This window comes from Erpetoichthys calabaricus, chromosome 7 (assembly GCF_900747795.2).
Source record: "Erpetoichthys calabaricus chromosome 7, fErpCal1.3, whole genome shotgun sequence".
NCBI classification, from domain to species: domain Eukaryota; kingdom Metazoa; phylum Chordata; class Cladistia; order Polypteriformes; family Polypteridae; genus Erpetoichthys; species Erpetoichthys calabaricus.
Window position 1 is genome coordinate 159641402 of NC_041400.2, and position 23208 is coordinate 159664609.

The 23208-nt window shown below is 40.8% G+C and overlaps 1 protein-coding gene across 1 annotated transcript in view; it reads right to left on the reverse strand.

Annotated features, from left to right (window-relative positions):
* The window catches only part of itga2.2 (integrin, alpha 2 (CD49B, alpha 2 subunit of VLA-2 receptor), tandem duplicate 2), a 173679-nt gene extending 152937 nt beyond the window's left edge, over positions 1-20742 (reverse strand). Inside the window, exon 1 of the mRNA XM_028805625.2 lies at positions 20542-20742. Coding sequence (XP_028661458.1) covers positions 20542-20587 — 46 coding nt within the window. The 5' untranslated portion in view covers positions 20588-20742. The remainder of the gene's footprint in view (positions 1-20541) is intronic.
* Between the last annotated feature and the right edge of the window lie 2466 nt (positions 20743-23208).

Genomic DNA, 23208 nt, shown 5'->3' on the forward strand with positions numbered 1-23208 from the left:
ACACATCAGTCCTCAGTCATTCTTATCTTCCACAAAACACTACAGTTTTGTCTACTGGTACAACCTTCCTCTGCGACATTTGTAGTAAACCTTTCAAAACAAAACCCAGCCTTGCCAAACAGAAGACACTTCACAGCAACAACAAATTGTTTCAGTGTCACACTTGCACAAAACGTTTCACAACGCAGAACTATCTTCACAAACACAAAAAAATTCACTCCGCTGAAAAATTACCTGACTCCCACTCCAGTAACACATTCTTCCAGTGCGATTCCTGCAAGAAAACTTTTCAAACGTGAACCTCACTTGCTAAACACAAGAAAAGGCATTCTTCCCAACAACTATATGAGTGCCAGAAATGCAATAAGAAGTTCACTACACAGGATTGTCTGACTAAACACAACAAAACTCATTCACAACTCTTGCAATGCGACATCTGCAAAGCAACACTTACAAACCAACGCAGTCTCAGCAGACATACACACAATCCTCTTCCCGTTACCACAGGTACTTCTTCACCTAATTCCTGTCTTCCCATCCAAGAGTACAACACTGGGACTCCAGACCAGCAGTACAAACACTGTCATGCACTATACTGGCCTGCTGAGCGTAATACATAAAAGTACTCGAGGTGCTGCCACAACGGTAAAGTAGCTTTACCACCTTTGCGGGAGCCACCTGTGTCTTTACAACAGCTTCTTACACAGCAAACATTAGAAGCTAAAAATTATTGTGAACACATTCAAGAATACAACTCTTCTCTAGCATTTGCTTCCATGGGTGCACAGATAACTCAACCTCCTGGCCACTGTCCATACTGTTTTAAAATACACTGGCAAATTTATCGCCAAATCTCTCCACTATACGCTAACACTTCTACCTCTCCAGGATATGGACAGTTGTATGTTTTTGACACAGCGCAAGCTACTGAAGTATGCTTACAAAATAAAGCAAACTCTGCATGCAGCGAAAATTTACTTTTCCAGCTAGATTCCATGATCAGAACCATCAACCACTTCGCTAAATCATACAAACACATGCAAGAAATCGCTCAGTCCAATCCAACAGCATCTGTGCGAATAGTTTTCAAGGAAAACCCTAGGCATGATTTACGACGATACAATGCCCCAACATGTCACACCGATGTTGCAGCGATTTTCGTCGGAGAAGATGGTGAACCGCCTGTCAAAAGGGACATTTGCATCTATCCCATAGGCAACTCCTGTAAACAGATTTCCACACTCAATATGAATTGCGATCCTATGGTTTACCCACTTTTATTCCTTTACAGAGACATTGGCTGGCACAAAGATTTACAACATGTTCCCGATAAAAGAACCGCCAAGCGAATAAGGCTTACTCAATGCCAATTTTACGCATACAGATCAGCAATGAGGAATACATTTAGTATTTTGCACTCCACCGGCAAACTATTCCAACAGTACATCGTAGATGCATATGTTAAAACAGAGGACGCGCGTCTCAACTATCTCAGATTACATCAACAAGATCTGCGCGTGGAACAATACAAAGGACTATCAGACGCACTGCAAGCAAACGCTGAAAATAACAACGTACGTGTAGGCAAAATGATCATATTACTGTCCACATTTCCATGAAGTCCAATATACATGCAACAAAAATATCAGGATGCCATGGCCATAGTATGTAAATTCAGAAAGCCTTATTTATTTATCACTTTCACATGTAATCCTGGTTGGCCGGAAATTCTACATGCACTGTCGGATACCCAAAGACCAAAGCATAAACCTGATACAGTGGAACCTCGGGTCACGACCGTAATTCGTTCCAAAACTCTGGTCGCAACCCAATTTGGTTGTGACCCGAAGTAATTTCCCCCATAGTATTGTATGTAAATACAATTAATCCGTTCCGGACCGTACAAGCTATATGTAAATATATATTTTTTTAAAGATTTTTAAGCACAAAAATAGTTAATTATGCCATCGAATGTACAGTGTAATAGTAAACTAAATGTTTACTTACTTCTTCTGGTCACTCCAGCTCCTTGATCGCTCACCTGGAGCGACTGCTTCCTTCTGCCCCACCGAGTGTCGGCCAAAACACTCCTGCTTGGGCTCTCTCTCTCACTAGCGCTCTTGCTCTCTCTCTCTCTCTTGCTCACTCACACTCTCGCGCTCTCTCTCTCTCTCGTGCACTCATGCTCTCTCTCTCTCGTTCACTCGTGTTCTCGCTCTCTCTCTCTTGCTCACGTTCTCGCTCTCTTTCTTGCTCACGCTCTCGCTCTCTCTCTCTCGTTCGCTCGCGTTCTCGTGCTCTCTCTCTCTCTCGCTCGCTCACTGCACAGGGAATGCACAGGGAATGCACAGGGAGAGACTGAACACATGCAGAAATCATCGGCGCGTACGAACCTGAAGGGAAACTGGCTTGTTTATCACCCGAGTGTGTGGTCATGAACAGATGCAAAAGTTTGGCGAACTTAATGGTCATAACACGATTTGTACGTGGTCCGAGACGTTCGTGACCCAAGGTTCCACTGTACCAGTCTTCAGCCACAGTCAGTTGTACATGGCTTTTTCTAGGGTTAGATCTTTCAACTCATTATCTGTCTTCTCCACCAAAACACCTATGCACAACTGCGTCTTTCAAGAAGTATTTATTTCTTCTTGATTTCTGAATTCCTATCTCACCGTTTTCCGTTCCTGTTCTTACACTGCCGTATTCTACGGCAGGCATTAGCTAGTTTCTAATATTCCTTTTAGCTGTCGCTCTCACAGATATATGTGGCTTTGCCAGTTTTATTTATTTAATATCTGTTATAGAGCAGCATTTCTTTGGAAAAAAGCCAATATAACCAGAAGAAAAAAACACACAGGTACAAGGAGAATGTGTAGGCAGTTGACTTGGCTAGAAGCTGAACTCAGTCTCTCGCACAAGCTGTGAGGCAGCACCCCACTTCGTGTTTTCCAAATAAAATACAATGGTACCTAATCACAATAAAAAGGAAGTGCTACACTACTGCTGGCTAACAGTAATGCAAGACCACATCAAGCTTGTTCCAAGATGAAACTCACACACAGCAAAATAGCCCGATGAAGAGAGAAAATGAATTATGATCATCCCAACACAGAAGTCTCCGATCTCATGCTGCTTTATAACCATATCTAGTAAAACGCACTTATCCTGCTTTGGAGTTGATTAATAGCTATGTTCCAATGCATATTTTTAATAGACCATATAAGCAAAATTCAATAAGTGCAGTACATTTCTCCAGCAATGCAGATCTACATAAAAGTGGTGCATATTTGAACATCTTCTGCCATTAGAGGTTACAGGAGACTATGCAGTGTGTCTTTGGTGTGGCAGGCTGGTAGCTCATGTAGGAACTTCTTACAAGACAGTGTCACAAATGACCGGGGTCCTTGTCCAGCCGGGACGCCTCTTCTCTGAGAGGACCTGGGGAGCAAACATGATCAGAGCATTACCTCCCTCAGAACGCTAGATGGCAGCCCCCATGGGTTGCAGTGGTGCCTCGGACTCCTGCAGGGCTTCATGGGAGATGGAGTTATCTACACCCCTGTTGGGATCCGGGGGTGCCGACAGGGGGTACTGCAGCTGTTCCTGAGCCCATGTGTGCAGTTCTTCCACCACACCCGGCAGTGCAGCCAGAAGTGGGGCAACGAGCACCTGGAGCACTTCCAGATGACTTATATAAAGGGCCAGCAGAGACTACTCGGTGAGCCAGAGTCGGGAGGAGGGAGACAAAGCTTGCCGAGGAGGAGTGGAGGAGAAAGAAAAGAGAGAAGAAGAAAAGGAAAAGTATTTTGGTTGTTGTGCTTAGTGGGATTGTGTTGTGCTGTGGGAAACGAGGAAAGTGTTTCCCACAAGGTGAAGAAAAATAAAATCTTTGTGCTTTTATAAGTGTCTGTCTGTGTCGGTTGCAGAAAAAAAAGTGCCTCAAACTGATTTGCATATTTGAAAGCATTGACTTCACAACAGAAATGAGTGTTACAGTACATTCACAGTTTAACATACAGTGAATGTGATCTTCAGTATGCTGTTACAAAGAAACCATAAGCATATCTACCAGGTTCTCCCTGCGTGGGGAGTGTTTTGAGCAGTGAGAAAAGCGTGATATAAATGTAAAGAGTTATTATTATTACCACAAAAATTGTCCTAGACATTATTACAGTGTGACATGGCAGCTCACTGGTAATGTGTTATGATTCTGCCTGGCTCTACAAACAAAGGACCCAGGCTATCTCAAAAATGGTGTCTTCAATGTTCTAGTGAGGTCTAACCACAAATTGAGCTTCACACCTAAACTCAAAGAGTAGACTTTCTGCCTGCACAGGGCCAAAACAATGAAGGGTAAGGGGTTTTAAAGTCAAAAAACTTGAAAGGGACCAACCATGACACCTCTGTCTCAAAATCACAAAGCATACATTTGTAAAGTGTTATGGTTCAGTCTGTTTCTCCACTTTATTTCTTATAACTGTTAGAGTTTTACTTTCTCTGAAGGGTTCTGAATCATAAGAGGTTCATCTTTTATATTTAGTTTTACAAATTTACTTCAGTTCATCTTGTTAAAAATAATTTACATCTCATTTAGATGTCAGTTCTTTAGCAGCAACCTGACCGGAAGTGCATTATGGGCATTAAGGTCAGCATTATGATCTCACTGACCATTCGAGTTTGCTCATAAACACTTCGCTATCGATTCTAGATTTTCTGGTTTGTTTCTCTGACCCTGAATTTTGATTAGCATTTTTGCTTTGACATAAAATAGAAAAGTTACTTGATTTTGAGCTTTACATGTTTATTTAACTATGCCTTATCATCTGGTCATTTTCAAACAATCACTTCAGCTTTTCTACCGCTTGAATATAACTTGTCACATACGTACGCATGAGAGGCTGCTAAAAGGCTCGAATGAGGGTAATTCCACGCAAGACCAGGAGGTAGCGAGGTGCACTAATCCTTCCTCTCTTTCCACTGCAAACCAGTTAAGGGAAATCCCCCCTAGCCTTGATGATGTCACTTCTGGTAACAACCCCCGAGGATGCCACATTCAGCCCCAATGGCGTCACTTCTAGTCCCAATAACGCAACTTCCATTTTCTGGCCCTGATGACATTATTTCCTCTGCCATCCCTTAAAGCCGCCATCTTTGCCTTATCCAGGCAGTTCTATTGTGGACTCGAACCTTTACTATTGTACTTTACAAATTCTCAAATTTGCAGGCGGGTTTCAAGTATATGGGAAGCTGCCCCAAACCTTTTTATGGCTCCTGTCTATTCATTTGACAAACTTTATTAACAAAATTTTATAAACAGCAACAAAATCAGCACAAGAGAAATAAAAAAGGCAAACCTAAAATTAAACAAATACTGTCTGCAATCCAGAAATAAAAGTCAAGTAACAAAGTCAAAGTTTGATAACGGATGAACAATCATTACTTGAACTCCTGGATCTTAAAGGAATACTCCACTCAAAAATCCATCCATCCATCCATTATCCAACCCGCTGAATCCGAACACAGGGTCACGGGGGTCTGCTGGAGCCAATCCCAGCCAACACAGGGCACAAGGCAGGAACCAACCCTGGGCAGGGTGCCAACCCACCGCAGGACACACACAAACACACCAACACACCAAGCACACACTAGGGCCAATTTAGAATCGCCAATCCACCTAACCTGCATGTCTTTGGACTGTGGGAGGAAATCGGAGCGCCTGGAGGAAACCCACACAGACACGGGGAGAACATGCGAACTCCACGCAGGGAGGACCCGGGAGGCAAACCCAGGTCCCCAGGTCTCCCAATTGCGAGGCAGCAGCGCTACCCACTGCGCCACCGTGCCGCCCCCACTCAAAAATTATATTTTTTAATATGTTGATTATTCCATGTAGTTTGTAGTGATGGCCAAGAAAAATTTTTAACCTCATATTTTCATTGGGGAACGGACATAACAAAGTTTCTGAGAGAACTGGACTTAATGGTAATCAACACTGGGCAATAGCAAACAATATTAAATTCATATATTTATATAAATTCATGAAAAAATATCACATTAAGTGCACTGCATAATCCACATGTCAAGTCGTGTGGACACAAAGTGCAAACATACAGAGATCAAGGAAGATATTTTACAGAACTGCCATTCACTATAATAACCTAACTGTAAACCAAAAGCACATATAAAATAGCAAAGAAAAATAATAGTATCGCAAAATATCCAAAATAATCAACCAAAGAATAATAAAACACATACACTTAATAATATAAACCAGAGATCAGGAGGACACACATTCTAAAAGCATAACATAATGTTTATTTTCAGGTTCATAGGTATAACTAGGGTGCCATACAAAATGCCAGCACACATTCATACATGTCTTTAAAATGCTTTGGAGATCTTAAAATGGCTATGAGGAATAACAACTTACATCCCCCAATTCTCTGGAACATTTTTGTTTTTGTTTGTCGGCCAACCCCAGCAGCAATGAATACAAGGGTGGAACCAACCTCAGATGTGAAGCCAGACTTACAGGGCACACTGGCACACACATCCAGTGGCACATACCAAGGCAATAAACTTAAAAGACTTCCATATAAACTCACTGGAGGAATCCAAACCATTAATCAATCCAGTATAAAATGACGTGAAGTAGTAATATTACCCAGAATTTTACATTGATTAATTTAGCTTGATGCATTTATGATATAAATCAAAAGTTAAAAGTACAACAGTTTTGCAGTACTGTATATAGTTCCATAAATGAGGCTTTTACAGGTTAACTGGATATAATTTGCCATCCACAGGTTGATATGGCTATGAGTCTGCATCACTTGACTGCTCTGCAGTGTGGGGTGCAGTACACTTGACATTTTCTAGTCCTACACAGTCAATGCTCACACCAGAGTGTGTATCTTGTTTCTTTCTTTTTCTTTTTTCCTGTTTTGTACTTTTTTTTTTCCTTTTATGGTATTAGTTATTTTGATATGCCTGTTCTTCTATAGTGTGCACATGATAGCACTGTGTGGTATCATCTGAATGGTTGGAAATAATTGCTTTCCAGTAGCCACACTCTTCAGTTCTGATAGTTTTGTTTTTATGTAGCTGAAAATGTGGTCATCAGGCTAGCCACTGTATCTTCTATCTTGTGGCTGAAATAATTTCCTGATTTTGTGCACGCATTTAATGGTGTCTGGTTTTGAACCTGCTAGTTTCTCAGAATGCTGAGCAAAGTCAACAACTGTGAACATTTTTGGTGGGGAGTTAAAGCCGACTGGCTATGAAGAATGTGAAGATGGCAGAGTTAATGATGAAAAGCCTCGGCAGACACTGACCTTGGCATCTTAGAATACTGCCATACTCAATTTTAAAAACTTTTAACTTTGTTAGACAAGTGACTTCTTTTTTTGTCCCACTGACTTTCTTATAGAAAAAAGCACATACAATTTCGGCTAATTAATTACTTACATAGCTCATTCATTTCTGTTCACCTAATAAAATACCATCAAACTGAGAGATGAAGGTTTCCAAAGGACTATTATTATCTGAACTGTCTGATACCAAATATTTACAAATGCACAACTACAGTATGTGAAGGACGCCTGAGTACTAACAACATTGGGAATTTAATATACAATAAACAGTCACTTTATACATACTGAGTCAGTGTGTCTTAGCCTTTTGTATAAGAAGCAGCTCTCTTACACTGAAGAGCGTCAGGATATTCCAATGTGGCTAACCTCGAAGTCATTATTTGCACAAGGTGTGCGAGACAGACAATGAATCATTCATAATGTTTCTCCCTCACAATTTGTTCAAAACATATAAAGATTAGAATCAGATAATAGTACTGAATCTTGAACTTTGCCTTTTCTTGGAAGCTCACTTTCTAACAGCAAGTTTAAGAAACACCTGCATTCCCACCTTGTTTGTGTTGGTTTTTCTGCACACATTCTAGCTATCCTTCCATACTGTGAAGAGGTGCAGGTAAGGTTTTAGTGCCATGAAGTTCAGACAGGTATGCCAGCTGAACAGTAAAATTACTTTTGCCTGGCTGGAGATACAGTATATTAAGGATGGACCAGCAGAAGCTGTAGGCCAGAAGCAGTTCCCTCACCCATACAACAGAAGTGAGTGGTCTTCCCAAGGCTTCCCAGTTTGGACACCCACAAGGGTACATGGAAGTTGAAGTCCGGAAGTGTAGCCCCTGCCCATTTTATAACAGCAATGTAGCTCAAAGTGCTTTACACAATATAAAAGAAGAATTACAAGAGAAAAATCAGCAAGTTAAATATAGATAGTTATATATAACTAAATAAATAATATGTAAAAAAGTCCTTGGGTGCCTTAACAGGGAGCTGTCAGAGGAGGACCTTCCAGTTTTCCACATGACAAGCAAGTGTTTCCAATAGGACACACTATGGCACTGGAAGCATTACCAGGTCCAGCTTAAAAAGAGTCCAAGTCGGGAGGCAGCGGGCGACAATCAACAGGAGGAGTGGAAGGAGAAAAAGTAGATTTGCTTGCTTTGTAATTCTGGTTTAGTTGTTTGTGCACATTTGGTGAGACATTTGTGTAATAAAATCTTTTATTTGAACCTGGGACTCTGTTGGGTGATATTGTGTCTGAGGTTTAGGAGTCAGTGGCACCCACTGAATTTGAGAATGTGCTCCATGACGGATTAACACCCTATGGATTTTTCTTTGTTTATTAAATTTAGCTTTCCACATCCCAAAGACATTAATGATGTTCTAACTAAAAGTTAACTAGAGATTCTAAATTGTCTACATATATACAGTAAGTGGGTGTGTGTGCAAATGTGTCGTAATCTTTTGTGAATTATATTTACTGATATTCATTCAGAAAGTTTTTTTGAAAGTGTCATTTCATTCTTATGCCACTTTTTTGAAAACTTCATTATGATTATTTATGTCACAATCTAGGTTTTCTGTTGCAGGCTTTCACTGAGTATGCATCAGTTAATAACATGTTGAAGCCATCTTACTCAAGAGAAAGGATTTGCAGAAATCTCTGGCCTGTGTTTTATGCAAAAATTAAGAATGCAAAAGTTAGGAACTTATCGTATTTGTACCTTGCTCTCTTAACTATGATTTCCAGTTTTGCCCAGTGTAAGAAAGTTCACAATAGTCAATTGACTCTAAGGGCTCATTTATACTTCACGCTCAGAACGCATACGCGCCCGCATCATGGCTGCCACACGTTCCCAGCCTTCATTTGATGTGTCCTCTGAGCAAGTCCTCAGAAATTAACATGTTGCAGTACCAGCAAAAAGTCGGGGGGCACAGTGTGATAAAAGTCGGAACATGATCGATGAGCGTGCTTCAATCTTTGATGAACGGTTCGGTGTGGTGAAGCAAAATGCCGACATACAAATACATTCGTGGTCCTTTTATATTTAAGTGTCGCATATTCCCAATCGTAATGACACGATACATTTTAAAAGTCTCACATACCATCTTCTGTGCCGTCTTTTTTTTCAGGGGCTTCCTCCGGACCTCACAGCAAATAGCAATAGATCACCACACAGAACACATTAAATGTATGATATTCCAACTCTCTCCACATATAGAATCTTTAGATTTACACTTGATATCACTTTCATGATGAAATGCATTAAAGTATGTATGTTACATTTTACAGATAAATTGTTAATTTCGTTTAAATAATGAATACTGCTAATAATTACACACATGGGGGTGACACAGTGGCAGAGCAGCAGCACTGCTGTCTCGCAGGGAGTCACGTCGCTGATATTCTCTGCCTGGAGTTTACATGTTTTCCTGCTGGGTTCCCACGGTGAGCTCCGGTTTCCTTCCAAAAATATGCAGATTTGGTCCCGCTAAAATGACTCTAGTATATGTGAGCGCTTGTATTCGCCTTGCGATGAGCTGATGTCCATCCAGGGATTGTTTCAGCCTTGTGCCCAATGCTTGCTGGAATGGACAAATCCCTGGATTGATGGATTTAATCATTAAACATCCTTTTCAGAGATATTGCGGTAAGGCATCATCGGAATTTAATGGGTGTTCCAGGCAATTCACAACACAGCAAAGCCAAACTTGTTCTCACCGTGATGATATCTCGCACTGCCACCTGGTGGATTCCTCCAGATTTCCGTAAAGTACACGCAAGTATAAACAGTAAAATGCTTGCGTAGCAGGAGCGTCCGCTGCAGCATGCGTCGCGTGAAGTATAAACCTGGCCTAACACATCTCACGGTTAATATTTTGTTGTGTGGAGATCAAATCTCCTAACTACCATACTCTCCTTATTATGGACACAGAGTGTACCCTATGATGGACCGGAGCATATCAAGAAGTACATCCTGGAACCACGATAGCCTCAGGATAGCATCCCAGCAAAACCCTGACATCGTTTATGCTCTATAATGGATAAATGGATGACATCACTTTTGCAAGGATATTCTCAATAGAGTAATAGTACTATTAAAGTACTGCCATTCTATCATATTTAAACATTTTAGAGAGTAAGGATTATTTGAAATCTATACAACAACAGCACATTCTTCACTGGTTCTTTTTTATTGACTCTGTTATAAATGATATGGTTTATGATAAGATGTTTGCACTGCAATGCAGATAACAGAACATGGCAATGAAGACACAATTGGCAGCAGTTATCTTAAAAATGTGTAGTACACATCCGAAATAAATAAACTTACTCCATAAAATATGTATCATTTTCTTCTTCTTCTTTCGGCTGCTGTACCCACTGTTGAATAGGTCATGGTCACTTCCAGTCTCTGTATATCACATTGTTTGACAAATTATAACTTTCTTTATATCCTGAAAATATTGTGCCTTTAACACATTGGATCCATTTATTTTCATCATACTTATATTGATGTAAATATACCCATTTAAACACAGTATAGAAGCATTTTTCAATTAAAAAAATAAACTTTACTGAAACTATTTTAATTTATATTACTTTGTTCACACTTCAGACACCCATAATACTATATGATGTTCTGAAAGTTTTTCTCTCATCTCTATATACTGTATATAAAATCCAATGTCTGTTTGTCTGTTTGTCTGTCTGTCTGTCCGGTTTTCACGACAGAACTACTTTTAGATCAGGTTTTGTCTATAATTTGCTTGAACATTCAGGTTGATTTTGTGACTTCTCTCATCGTGCTAAGTATCATAGTTCACTTGCGGTACTGATTTATTTGCACGAATCTGAGAGAGACGCAGTGGGCAGAGGGGAGAGGGCAGGGTCCTTCTCACTCACGCGCCAGCCTCGGGGTGTGTATCTTACATCCGCTTACCTAGCAAACAAGAGAACTACTTAACGGATTTAGATCGGGTATTTTTTCTAGAATTTGCTTGAACATTCCGTGCTAAGAATCATAGTTCGCTTGCAGGAGCGATATATTTGTGCTAATCTGAGACACAGCCTGCGGGCCGAGGGGAGGAGGAAGCGTGATGTTAGGAGTGGGGAGTCGGTCTACCTCTGCGTTTTGGAGCGTAACTTGCCTAGAGATACCTTTTTGTTTCTTGATTTTTAAAGTTTGTCCTGTTTCACTACTACTCGGGCGGAGCCACAGGGAACGGCTAGTGTTAATATAACAATAAACATTTATAAATTCTAACAACGTACATTTCACAGAGGTTTCAATGTGTAATATCAACATAGCTACTATTTATGTCTATAATGCACAGAATTTTGTATGGAACATTATTTGTGCCAAAATTAACTGCAATCCAATGTGTTAACTATTTTGCAATGCAATGCATATGCCATGATGCATTTAATTTTTGGCACAGTTTTATCAGGTCTCAATTAAAAACACTGCTTTTCACTACGGGACACAATTTTGCGTCAGTTTAAAATGCAACACAAAAACAGATTGCCCTGTAATTCATGTCCACAGATTGCATGTCATAACTAAAGGCAAAGCAAACTATTGAATTTCGCATACCATTTTCTCCAAACATTTATTGCATTTCGATTGAAGACCAATCATGCCAGAACTGAACATAATGAAATGACCAGTCAGGGTCAAAAGCTGAGGCAATGAAGCGTTGCGCTTCTAAACATTTCTGCATTCTGGCGACAAGCATAAGTTTAGTCAATGTGGAGTGACTAACCAAAATGGTGAGAAGTACTTTTAGGTCTTCTAAAAAAGTTTACTCTGTTAAGTTGTCTAAATAATGCATTCTGCTTGCCTTGTATCATATTGTTCCATCCTTTTTTTCACAGTCCTGACCGATACGTCAAGAAGTTCAGCAACAGCTGGGACTGTGACCCCATCTGCAGGTATTTACAAACCATTTTAAGCAGTATACTGGTGTATGGTCCTCCTGGTTGTCGAAAATAAAACAAAGTGCCTGCAACTGCACAGCAAAAGCACAAGCTATGGCATCTCATCACTACTCATCCATCCATTCATGTCTTCAGCCCACTTATTCCGTTCATAGACTCAAAATATCCAAATGCAGAACCTGTTGCTACACGGGATGCCAGTCTACTACAAGGCACACTAACCAATTATGTCATGGAGGACTAATTTGGAGTTACTAATCAACCAAATATGAGCAGCTTTAGGAAACAGCAAGAAAACTGAGTAAACCAGATAAAAGCCATGCAGGCACAGAGACAACATGCAAATTCTTCACACAGACAGTGAGAAGTCCACAAACTGAATCCAGGTCCCTGAATTTGGGAGGCAGTAGCGCTCACTGCTGTGCCACAGTGCTACCCAGTTGCATGAATTTTAAGAACGAAACAAAGTTAATGTGTCACTGTAATAAACCAGCTAACAAAATGTTTAGTCCAGGAAATCTGTAGGCTTAAAGACTACAATAGCTGGCTCACGATCTTCCCAGCCTAAACATTCAGTCAACAACCAGGTCGAAGGTGACTCATGGATATGTAACAAAAGTGAATCATAGACATTTTAAATTTTACATAACCAAATGCATGAAACATTGTTTAAATGTTGTTCCAGAAACCACATTAAAATTGCTGTTCCAGGATTGTCCTTCACTTTCAACCATTCAGCTTTAAACTCATCATATAGCAGTGACCCACAGGTCTGCACCTTTTAATAATCTGCCAACTTTAGGAGTCGTTGACAGATTTTTTTCCACTGAATTCTGAGGATTATTCTTGTGCTGTTTTTGAAAGGCAAAGGAAAGGTCATATTTTTTCTTCAAATTGGGTATTTTACATGTCTTTTTGAGCATTATCACGTCAAGTGATGACTTTAAATGTAAATGGTTTAAACATTGATGTGGTTCCAGATACACCTAAAACCTAACAATATCAGATAACCCCAATAAAGCAAGTCCTCAGAGCCCTGATTCTACTGTCACTGACGCTTGCTGCTGCTTTTTAATGTTCCCTAAAAGTTGCACAAAGCTCACTTTTCAATGAAAGGCCGTTACGTTCCTTGTATTTCTCTGCTTCTTCAACAGAGCTTGGCGGTGCACCCACCACTCGAGCCATGAAGTGCACAACTCATTGTCACATCCAGTAATTACTGAGCTTAGAAGTCTTATTCTAGGCAGAGGATGTCCCATTTATTTATAAGTCTGTCCAAACACTTTTCAAACATTTCGAAACAAATGGACTAAAGTAATGTATGTAATTATTTCTGTAAATTGCTGTATTTACAGCCAACACCTGAATCTCCATGTTATAATGTAACCTTCACAGGCTCAGCCCTGTTCTTCAGTTTATGATCCTAGAGACCCCCCAACCCTCTTTAAATGTGCAAAAAGCTTAACATTGTTTTGTCAGCTTGATACTTTATGACTTTCTTCTAATTTTACTAGAGCTTCTTATAATCATAATTGTGATATGATACCAAGTTTCTGAAATACTCTACGAGAACCTATACAAGTGTTCTGTTCAGGGGCTCAGAGACCCCAGCTGTAAAACCTAACTATTTTTGAAAGCTTAGATTCTCTGATTGGTTTTGAGGATAACGTTATCTCAGTACCATCCTTTCTGCATAAATCTGTACATGCTGTGACGGATGGCCAGGGCCCATGCCTGGCCGGGACGCCCCTGCACAATATGTACCAGGGGGGCAAGGGTGGGAAACCCAGTATCTCCCCCTGGACGCTAGATGGCAGCCTCCCTGGGTTGCAGCGGTGCCTCGGACTCCTCCAGGGTTTCATGGGGGTTGGAGTTTTGTGCAGCCTTGTTGGGTTCCGTAGGCACCATCAGGGGGTTGCTGCAGCAGGAGCTGCTGGCCCCTTTTGGGCATTGATTTCGTCACACCCAGAAGTGCAGCCGGATGTCGGCAATCAAGCACCTGGAGCACTTCCAGGTACCCAATAAATGGAGCCAGCGACCACCACTCAGTGGCCAGAGTCGGGTGGAGGAGGACAAGGTTGCCTGGGAGGAGTGGTGATGCCAGAAAGAAGATGTTTAGGGCTTGTGTTGGTACTCTGGGACTGTGTTGTGGCTGAGGGACACAGGGAAGACGTGCCTTCCAGCTGAAGAAAATAAAAGATTTCTTGGTTTTTATACGTGCCTCCGTGTCCAGTCTGTGTCGGGTCAGGCGCATATATAGCGCCTTGTTACGATGCACACACAAATACTTGCTCATGTGCTTAAATAAATGTACAAGCATACATGCAGAGATCTTTGCAAACCCAGCTCTATTTGTCTTTTCTCACTTTCACACTCACATACACATACACATTAGTGCTGGCCGAGAACATTTTTAATCTGAGGTTCTCATGCAGAATAGAGATTAAAAAAAGATTCCAATACAATATAACAACTTTGGACAACAGAAATCAATATCAAAATGTCAAGTAAGTAATTCACGTTATTCATGTCATATAATCCAAATGAAGTCATCCAGTCGCATGCTCACAGCATCTGAAACACATGTATTTTAACTAAAACATTGTTAAATAAAGCACTATGGAAAATGCTTTCATGAACTAAAATGGAATGTAAAATGGAATGCGTTAAGATAGAAGCAAACATTTAAATCGAAGACCCTCCACCTCCCCTCATTTACTTTGTCACGAGTCCAGCCCAGTTACAGCTTATCCATTGTTTCACGTTGCATTTCATGTGATAGCGACACTAAAGTTGTTTGAGAGATGTGTACAGGTGAAGACTAAAAGTTAAGCAAAATCAAAGTGAAAACATTATCGGGAAGAAAACACGTATCGTACTTGTGAAAATCTGAGATGCTTCAGCAAACAGAAGGTCAGTTCAGCCATTTAGTTTCACAGACTACGACTAAATAATTCGGAGGTACTTCAGTTATAATAACATAAGGCAGGTCTTCTTCGCATCTGAGTGTGTTCCGATTTAGTTCACAAGAGTCTTATCCTAAAGTGACTTATTTAACAACATTTTAGTAAAAATACATGGTGTTGGGATACTGTGAGCCTACAACTGAACAACTTCACATGTGGATTACGCGACATGAAAGATGGGTGAATTTTCACTGGACATTTTGATATTGTTTTCTGTTGTACTATGTTGGTCATCATAGATTTATATTGTAGCAGAAAATTTTTATTAATGTTCATTCTGCATGAAAACATAAGATTAAAAACATTTTTGGCCATTACTACAAACTACATGGGGTAAGTGACATGTAAAAAATATCATTTTTGGGTGGAGTGATCATTTAATCCATTCGGGGTGGTAGGAGGTTGGTACCTATCCTGGTAGCACCAGGCACTAGGGAGGAAGCAGCCCTGGACAGAAAACATCCTTTAACTGACACCATAATGGAATTTTATGTACGTGACCTGGGAGTAAGCAGACCTGATAAATATTATGTTCCAGTCATGAAACTGCTTCATCCATTTTATTGGGTATTTTACCAAGTAATCTGCTGGTAAATTCCTGGGTTTGTCTGCATGTATGGAGAAGATAAAGAAGACAGGAGAGCTAGGAAAGGACTTTTAGGAAATGTACACAGATATTACAATACGTAGTCTGTGTTGAATACAATACAATTTAATTTACTTCCATTTCTCCTTCATCTTAAATATAAAAGATTGTTTGTTCAGTTCACCTGTTAAGGTTACTCGTTTACAATGCCCCAAAGCAATGACATAAGCTTGGTTAGAATCACAACTGGACAGCAGAGTGTAACAGCAGCCCATGATACCTACAATATGACATCAGTCACATAATGCCTCATCTTCACGTAACGCCCAACGTCAGTCAGGAAATGCCTATCGAATACCAGTTACACTGTCGTTTGGATTAGACCTGTGGGAGGGTTATCTGACTCAGAGGGCATTTCGTGACTGACGTTGTATGCAGTCTGTGATGCTGTGGGCATTATGTGACCAACGTCATAACTATTGTGGTCTGCAGTTAGACCCATCTCCAAATTGGCATACTCTAAAAAATAATATGGCTATACTTAAAAAAATGCATGGTTGAAAGGTAAACAATCAAATTAAATGACTTTGTTAAACTTTCTGAATTGAAAACATAACTTATTATGTTGTACTGACATAATAATATTAGTTAACAACTTCAACTTACTATTGCAGGTAATTTGAACCCCATTTCATTAACTCACTGATAAAAAAACAAAAATGATGCTGTGGTGCTTAATCAGGTTAGTTGGGTGATGTGATTCATCTCCATGTCCACCAGACTTTGACGTTCCCACCCACTTGACATGTCTGCACGAGTTCGTAGCACGTTACCTGCCCAGTGAACAACCTGACTGTAGTGCAGAAACACTGGTTTAGAGTGAGGATTACTTTATTTAGAAACACAGTCTCATGATCAAAGTGATGTCTGTATACAGACTTTGGTTCATGAAATAACGGATAATATTTTTATGTTGATGTCACAATTTGACTCAAAAATGCTAAGAAATAACACTGGTCTACAAAACAATATTTTTTGTTTGCTACTGGGAACTTCAGAGCAGTTCTTTATTAAGTTTTTTACACTGATTTCATATATGAAATCAGAATTAAGCTAGCACGTCAGGTTTTTGAAATACACATCACTGATGTTTTGACACTTTTGAATATCGATATAATATATCAACACGATATCTGGAGTTTGGACTCTGTCCCACCAAAATTGTTTTGATGTGTTTATTCTGAAAACAAACCAGAAGACGATACCAGAGACATCCATCCATCCATCCATTTTCCAACCCGCTGAATCCGAACACAGGGTCACGGGGGTCTGCTGGAGCCAGTCCCAGCCAACACAGGGCACAAGGCAGGAAACAATCCTGGGCAGGGTGCCAACCCACCGCAGGACACACACAAACACACCCACACACCAAGCACACACTAGGGCCAATTTAGAATCGCCAATCCACCTAACCTGCATGTCTTTGGAATGTGGGAGGAAACCGGAGCGCCCGGAGGAAACCCACGCAGACACGGGGAGAACATGCAAACTCCACGCAGGGAGGACCCGGGAATCGAACCCAGGTCCCCAGATCTCCCAACTGCGAGGCAGCAGCGCTACCCACTGCGCCACCGTGCCGCCCTACCAGAGACATGTTAAAGTATATTTATGTCAATTTACCTCAATATAAAAGTGAGGTCAGCGTGCCCAAAAATGTTGCAGGCACTCGCTTTTGCGCTTGTACTTCACATCCGTCTCTCTTTGCAAGAACCAACAGTAGTCACCCATCATGCTTGGAGTGAATTTTCCCCGATATCAGTTTACCATCACCTTTATATCTTGATGAAATCTTTCCCCATGCTCATCTCTGACCTCACTTAGATTTGGTGGAATAAAGTCGAGATGAGAATGTAAAAAATGAGTCTTCAGTGACATTCCGGCTCCCGTAAGCTGATATACTTTCAGCAGGTTCTCCACAAGCTCAGCCTTATTCTCTGCTCTGTGACTGTCAAGAAAATTCTGGACAACCTGCACGAATGAGGGTGCTGATTCAGTTGGCTTCAGTTTCCTTTTGAACTCATCGTCAAGCATCAGTTCACGGATTTCAGGGCCAACAAAAACACCTTCCTTAATTTTGGCTTCACTTTTCTCGAGACCAAACTTATTTCTTAAATGCTGAAACGCATCGCCTTTACTGTCCACTCACTCTAGTTGTCCAAGACCTGGAACATCATAACTAAAAAATGGGACGTGCTGGACGAAAACGGTTTTCAGATTTGGAGTCAGTAAGTGAAATTTATTAAAGTACAGGTGAAAGAATCCCAGTAGCAAAATGCTTGTTGACTTGTTGCTAGTTGTAATTAGATAAAATTATTTGGAACAATTTCAATTTTGTGAATTGTTGCCAACTTAAAAACTTACATTCCTGATACATAAAGGGAAGAAGGCCAGTGGTGCAGTGGTAACACTGCTGCCTGGCAATAAGGAAACCAGGGTTTGTGCTCCCTGCATGGATCCTGTATGTTTTCCCAGTGTCTGTGTGCTTTTCTTCCCACAGTCTAAAGACATTCAGTTTAGGTGAATTAGCATTACTAATTTGGCCCTAGCAAGTGTGTGTGTTCACCCTGTGATGGAGAGGCACCCTGACAAGGCTTTATTCCTGCCTGTGTCCGCTGCCAGCTAGGACAGACTCCAGCTGCCCCATGACCCTTATAAAAATGGACGAATGGATGATGCTTAAAATACATTGACAGCATGGAATAACATTGTGTGTGCGCAGCCAACTTAAAAATGTTGAGTTGTACTCCTATTTATCAAGTACATGGCCAATAAAAATGCTTTTAAATGTATAGGAAAAGTTAATTCTCCTTACTCCTTGAAGCGTGACGGATTTAATTAATTTTAACAGAAACTAACATAACTCAAAAAGCTACTTTCAAACCGTTGTTATTTGTTGTTGACCTGAAATTTTTTTTAGGATGCAAACGATTGTACTGCAACAGTACTAATAAATCTTACTTTTTAAAAATTATGGTACTGATAAGTAATATAAATTTCTTTGAGATTAAAACTCGTCAAGTAAAGCAAGAGCTCAAACATGTTTAAAGTACTAATACTAATAAAAATGTAAAAAGTCACTCGGACACAGGGACAGTTCAGACTGAGCAGTTCAAACGATAATTTAAACGAAACCGGCAGACACGCGCTCAATAGCTAAACCGCTGCAGGCACTGACGGGGACTGAAGGGGGAAATTGTGGGCATCGCTCCATAAATGGGCATTCTGACATAAAGGTAAAGAAAAATAGCCCCAAACCACACTCGCCTGAGTGTTAAATTAGCGCTTAAGATTTACATTAAAAGCTGTTTCACCACAGTTAGACCTCCTTTAACACTGGCGAGTTTGTCGTACAGAAACAGCTTAAACTGGATTTTCAAAAAGACTGCAATAATGAAAACAATAGTAGTACCCTTGAAAAGATCCATCCATCCATTTCCCAGCCCGCTGAATCCGAACACAGGGTCACGGGGGTCTGCTGGAGCCAATCCCAGCCAACACAGGGCGTAAGGCAGGAAACAATCCCGGGCAGGGTGCCAACCCACCGCAGCTTGAAAAGATTCTACTTTAAAATATTGAAACAGTATTCATATGAGGGGCAGAACAGTTAATATAATACAAGCATTAATTATTATCAGGATTACTATTATTGACAACACCCTTTGAGGAAATATCAGCTGTAGTTAGTTGAACGTTTTTCATCCATTCATTCTCAAAGCTGCTTAAATTCAGTTCAGTGTCGGTGGAAGTCCGCAGCCGCTCCATCGCGAGTATCCAGTACGGAGGACGGAGCTCCAGTTCTTGGCCGGACACACTGCGCACCTTACGGTGCCATGCACATCTATTTAACTTGTCCCAAAATTGTGTAATCCAGTGCCGGTTTCCATAACGGTCGAAACTTAGCAGTCAAGTTAGAGAACAAACCCGGACGGCCCGCGCACACATTCACACTCGCGGAGCCGATTTAAACTCGTCAGTTCACCAACTAAAATCTTCGTGCAAAGCGACACAACAGCATGCAAGTTAACACACTTACAACATTACTTAAATAATGACTTATGAAACTAAAACGAAGTTATTCAGATGCATTTTTAAATGTTTTCCGGATGCCACTATGGCACTTTAAAACTTTCGTCGATGTTCCAAAACCCCGGAGGACACTGCGCTTCTTTCAAAACAATTTGGTAGAACACTGTACCGTACTTCCAGCGTGCGCCACCAGCTATCAAAGAATTTACTGTGTAAAATACCTCTTGTTGGCTGAAACGGGCATCTCTTTCAATCATGCCCAGCACTTGGAAGACAAGTCATTTATTAAATAAAACCAAAGGATTGAGCCTGCTTGTTTTTGGTAGCTGTAAACACCGCTTCAGGAGCGCAGGAGCCTTCTAGTTTTGCAGAATCCTTTCCAGTCAGTATGCTCCCAGTAAAAGCCACGCCAAAGGTATTAGAAAAAATGATAATAATAAAGTACACCAAATATAATGCGCTACACAAATCCGACACCTACCTATGAACGATGGTTAGTACTTAACGGCCGGTATGCTTTCTATAAAAATAATAATAATAATAATAATAATAATACGAAAGTAAAATGTAATGTGTTACACAAAATACACTTACCTACGATCAATAGCAAAGCTCCCCAAGCCGCCCCGACGCTGCCCATGTCGTTACTTTCCGTATCAGTGCCACACAACCAGCCTGTGAAGTGTCGCCTCAAGCGAAGTGTCCGCGCTGAGAAACTGCACACCGCTCTACTCGGTTTGGGCTTCTGGAAGAGCGCAGTGAAACGTCACTTTGGCCGCACCTTTTCTCCTCTCAGACTCCTACTCGATACTCGGTGGTATCCTAACTCGCTGTTAGCACGTCTTACATTGGTGAATGCTTTCTACTATGAGCACGTATTACGTATTTGATTCTAACAGGAGAGAAAAAGTGTGCTAGTTTTTGAACTAGCAGTCAGCCCGGATTTCCCAAAAACACCTGGTGGGATCTTCTCAGATTTAGGCGACCCTCACGGGACTCCTTGCTTTCTTCTGCGTTCCAATGAGTTGCCTTACGACTCGTCCAACACTCCGCAACCACTTGATTTTGCCTTCTCTTTCATTGTTCAATATTAGGGTAACATAAATTATTATTTGGATATATCTCTACATTTTGGGATAGGATGGATGGATGGAAAATAGAAATGTATCTTTTAGTAAGATGGCATAACACCTGACTAGGTAAAGTTTCATATAGATATACTTAAAATATGAAAATACCTACATATACAGTGGATTCAGAAAGTAGATCCATTTATTTTTTGCCCACTTTATGGTATTGTAGATTTAATTTTAAGTGGATACATTTCCAATTTCCCCCTCAAAAACATATTATGTCAAAGTGAAAACGTTTTCAGAAATGTTTGCAAATTAATTAAAAATCAAAAACTGAAAGCTCTTATTTCTATAAGTGCCACTCCAAGTTGTGGGTCAGGTGTATCCTGTTTGCTTCAGTCATCCTTGAGATGTGTCTACACTTTGATTTGGAGTCCACCGATGGAAAGTTGAATTGAATTGTTTGGAGAGGCATACACCTGCATATATAAGCTCCTACAATTCACACTGTATGTCAGGACAGAAATCAAGCTCTGAAGTCCAAAGAACTCTTGGTAGACCTCTGTGATCAAACTGTGATGAGGCATAGATCTGGGCAAGGGTATAAAACCATCTCTGAAGCTTTGAGTGTTCCCAGGGACACAACAGACTCAGTAATTGCAAAATGGTTGGAATCGCCAGGAATCTTCCTATAGACTTGGCCATCCAGCGAAGTAATGGGGCAAGCGAGGCTTTGGTCAGAGAGGTGATTAAGAACCCAAATGGTAACTCTTACAGAGCTTTGGAAGTACCCTGCTTAGATGGGAGAATTTGTTGGAAGGACAATCTTCTCAGCAGCACTCAATCAATCAGATGTTTACATGATGGCCAGTTCACTTAATGTTTGCTAAATGGTCATTATAGAAATCTGAGAGCAACCCAGGCACAGGGGATGCACAAACCAGTGTGTTTCTTCGTGCTGGTCCCAAGCCTGGATAAATGGGGAGGGTTACGTCAGGAAGCGCATCCGGTGTAAAATTTTGCCAAATCAATATGCGGACAACAATACAAAAAGATGATTCGTTGTGGACACCCCTAATGGGAGCAGCTGAAAGAAGAAGAAGAAGAAGAAGACAGAAATCTGAGAGCATGGAGGAAAATATTTTCTGGTGTGATGAGACAAAAATACAAACTCTTTAGGCAGAACTCCAAGTACTATGGTGAAGATGAGGCACTGCGCATCACCTGCCAAATACCATCCCTACAGTGAAGAATGGTGGTGGCAGCATCATGCTATGGAGGTGCATCTCAGCAGCAGAGACAGGGTTACTGATCACAGCTGAGGGGAAGGATGAATCCAGCCCAATACAGAGAAGTCCTTGGGGAAAAAAAACCTGCTCCAGAGAGCATGCAACTTCCGTCTGGGGTGATGGCTCACCTTTTAGCATGACAATTACCCAAAGCATACAGCCAAGACAATACTGGAGTAGCTTCAGGAGAAATTTCTGACTCTGCTTGAGTGGCCCAGCCAAAGCCCAGACTTACGCCCCATCAAACATCTTTGGAGACACCTGAAGATGTCAGTTTACAAATACTGCCTATCCAATCTAATGTAGTTTGAGAGGATCTGCTAGGAAGAAGACTGCCCAAATCATGTGTGCACATCTTGAAGAGATTTACCCTGGAAGACTCAAAGCCTTATTTTCTGCCTACTGAATTAAGGGAGTGAATACTTATAGGAATGAAAGATTCCAGTTTTGATTTTTAATAAATGAGAAAATCTTTCTGAACACAGCATTCCACATTGTCATTATGGGCTACTGAGTGTAGTGTGATGGACAAAAATGGAAAATTTATCCATTGAAAATGCAAATCTACAATATAATAATATATGCAGAAAGTAAAGGAGTCCAATTGTTTATGAATCCACTGTAGCTTGGAGATACAGTAAGTGTGGGAGTTAGAGAAAGCACAAACTTATTAACGGATATCCTCATTTGAAGACACCTGTTAATCATGCAGACATGTCTACAGATATTTGAAACAGGGTCGGATCTACCTTCAGGGATTTCTGGGTGCATGCCAAAGGGGCAATGACAGTAACAAACCTTTTTGCTAATACTGATGTGTCCAACCCAAGCTTGATGAGGAATTCCAAGTCTTGTGCTGAAATCAAATGCGAAAAATACCACACTGCACTAAATGATCC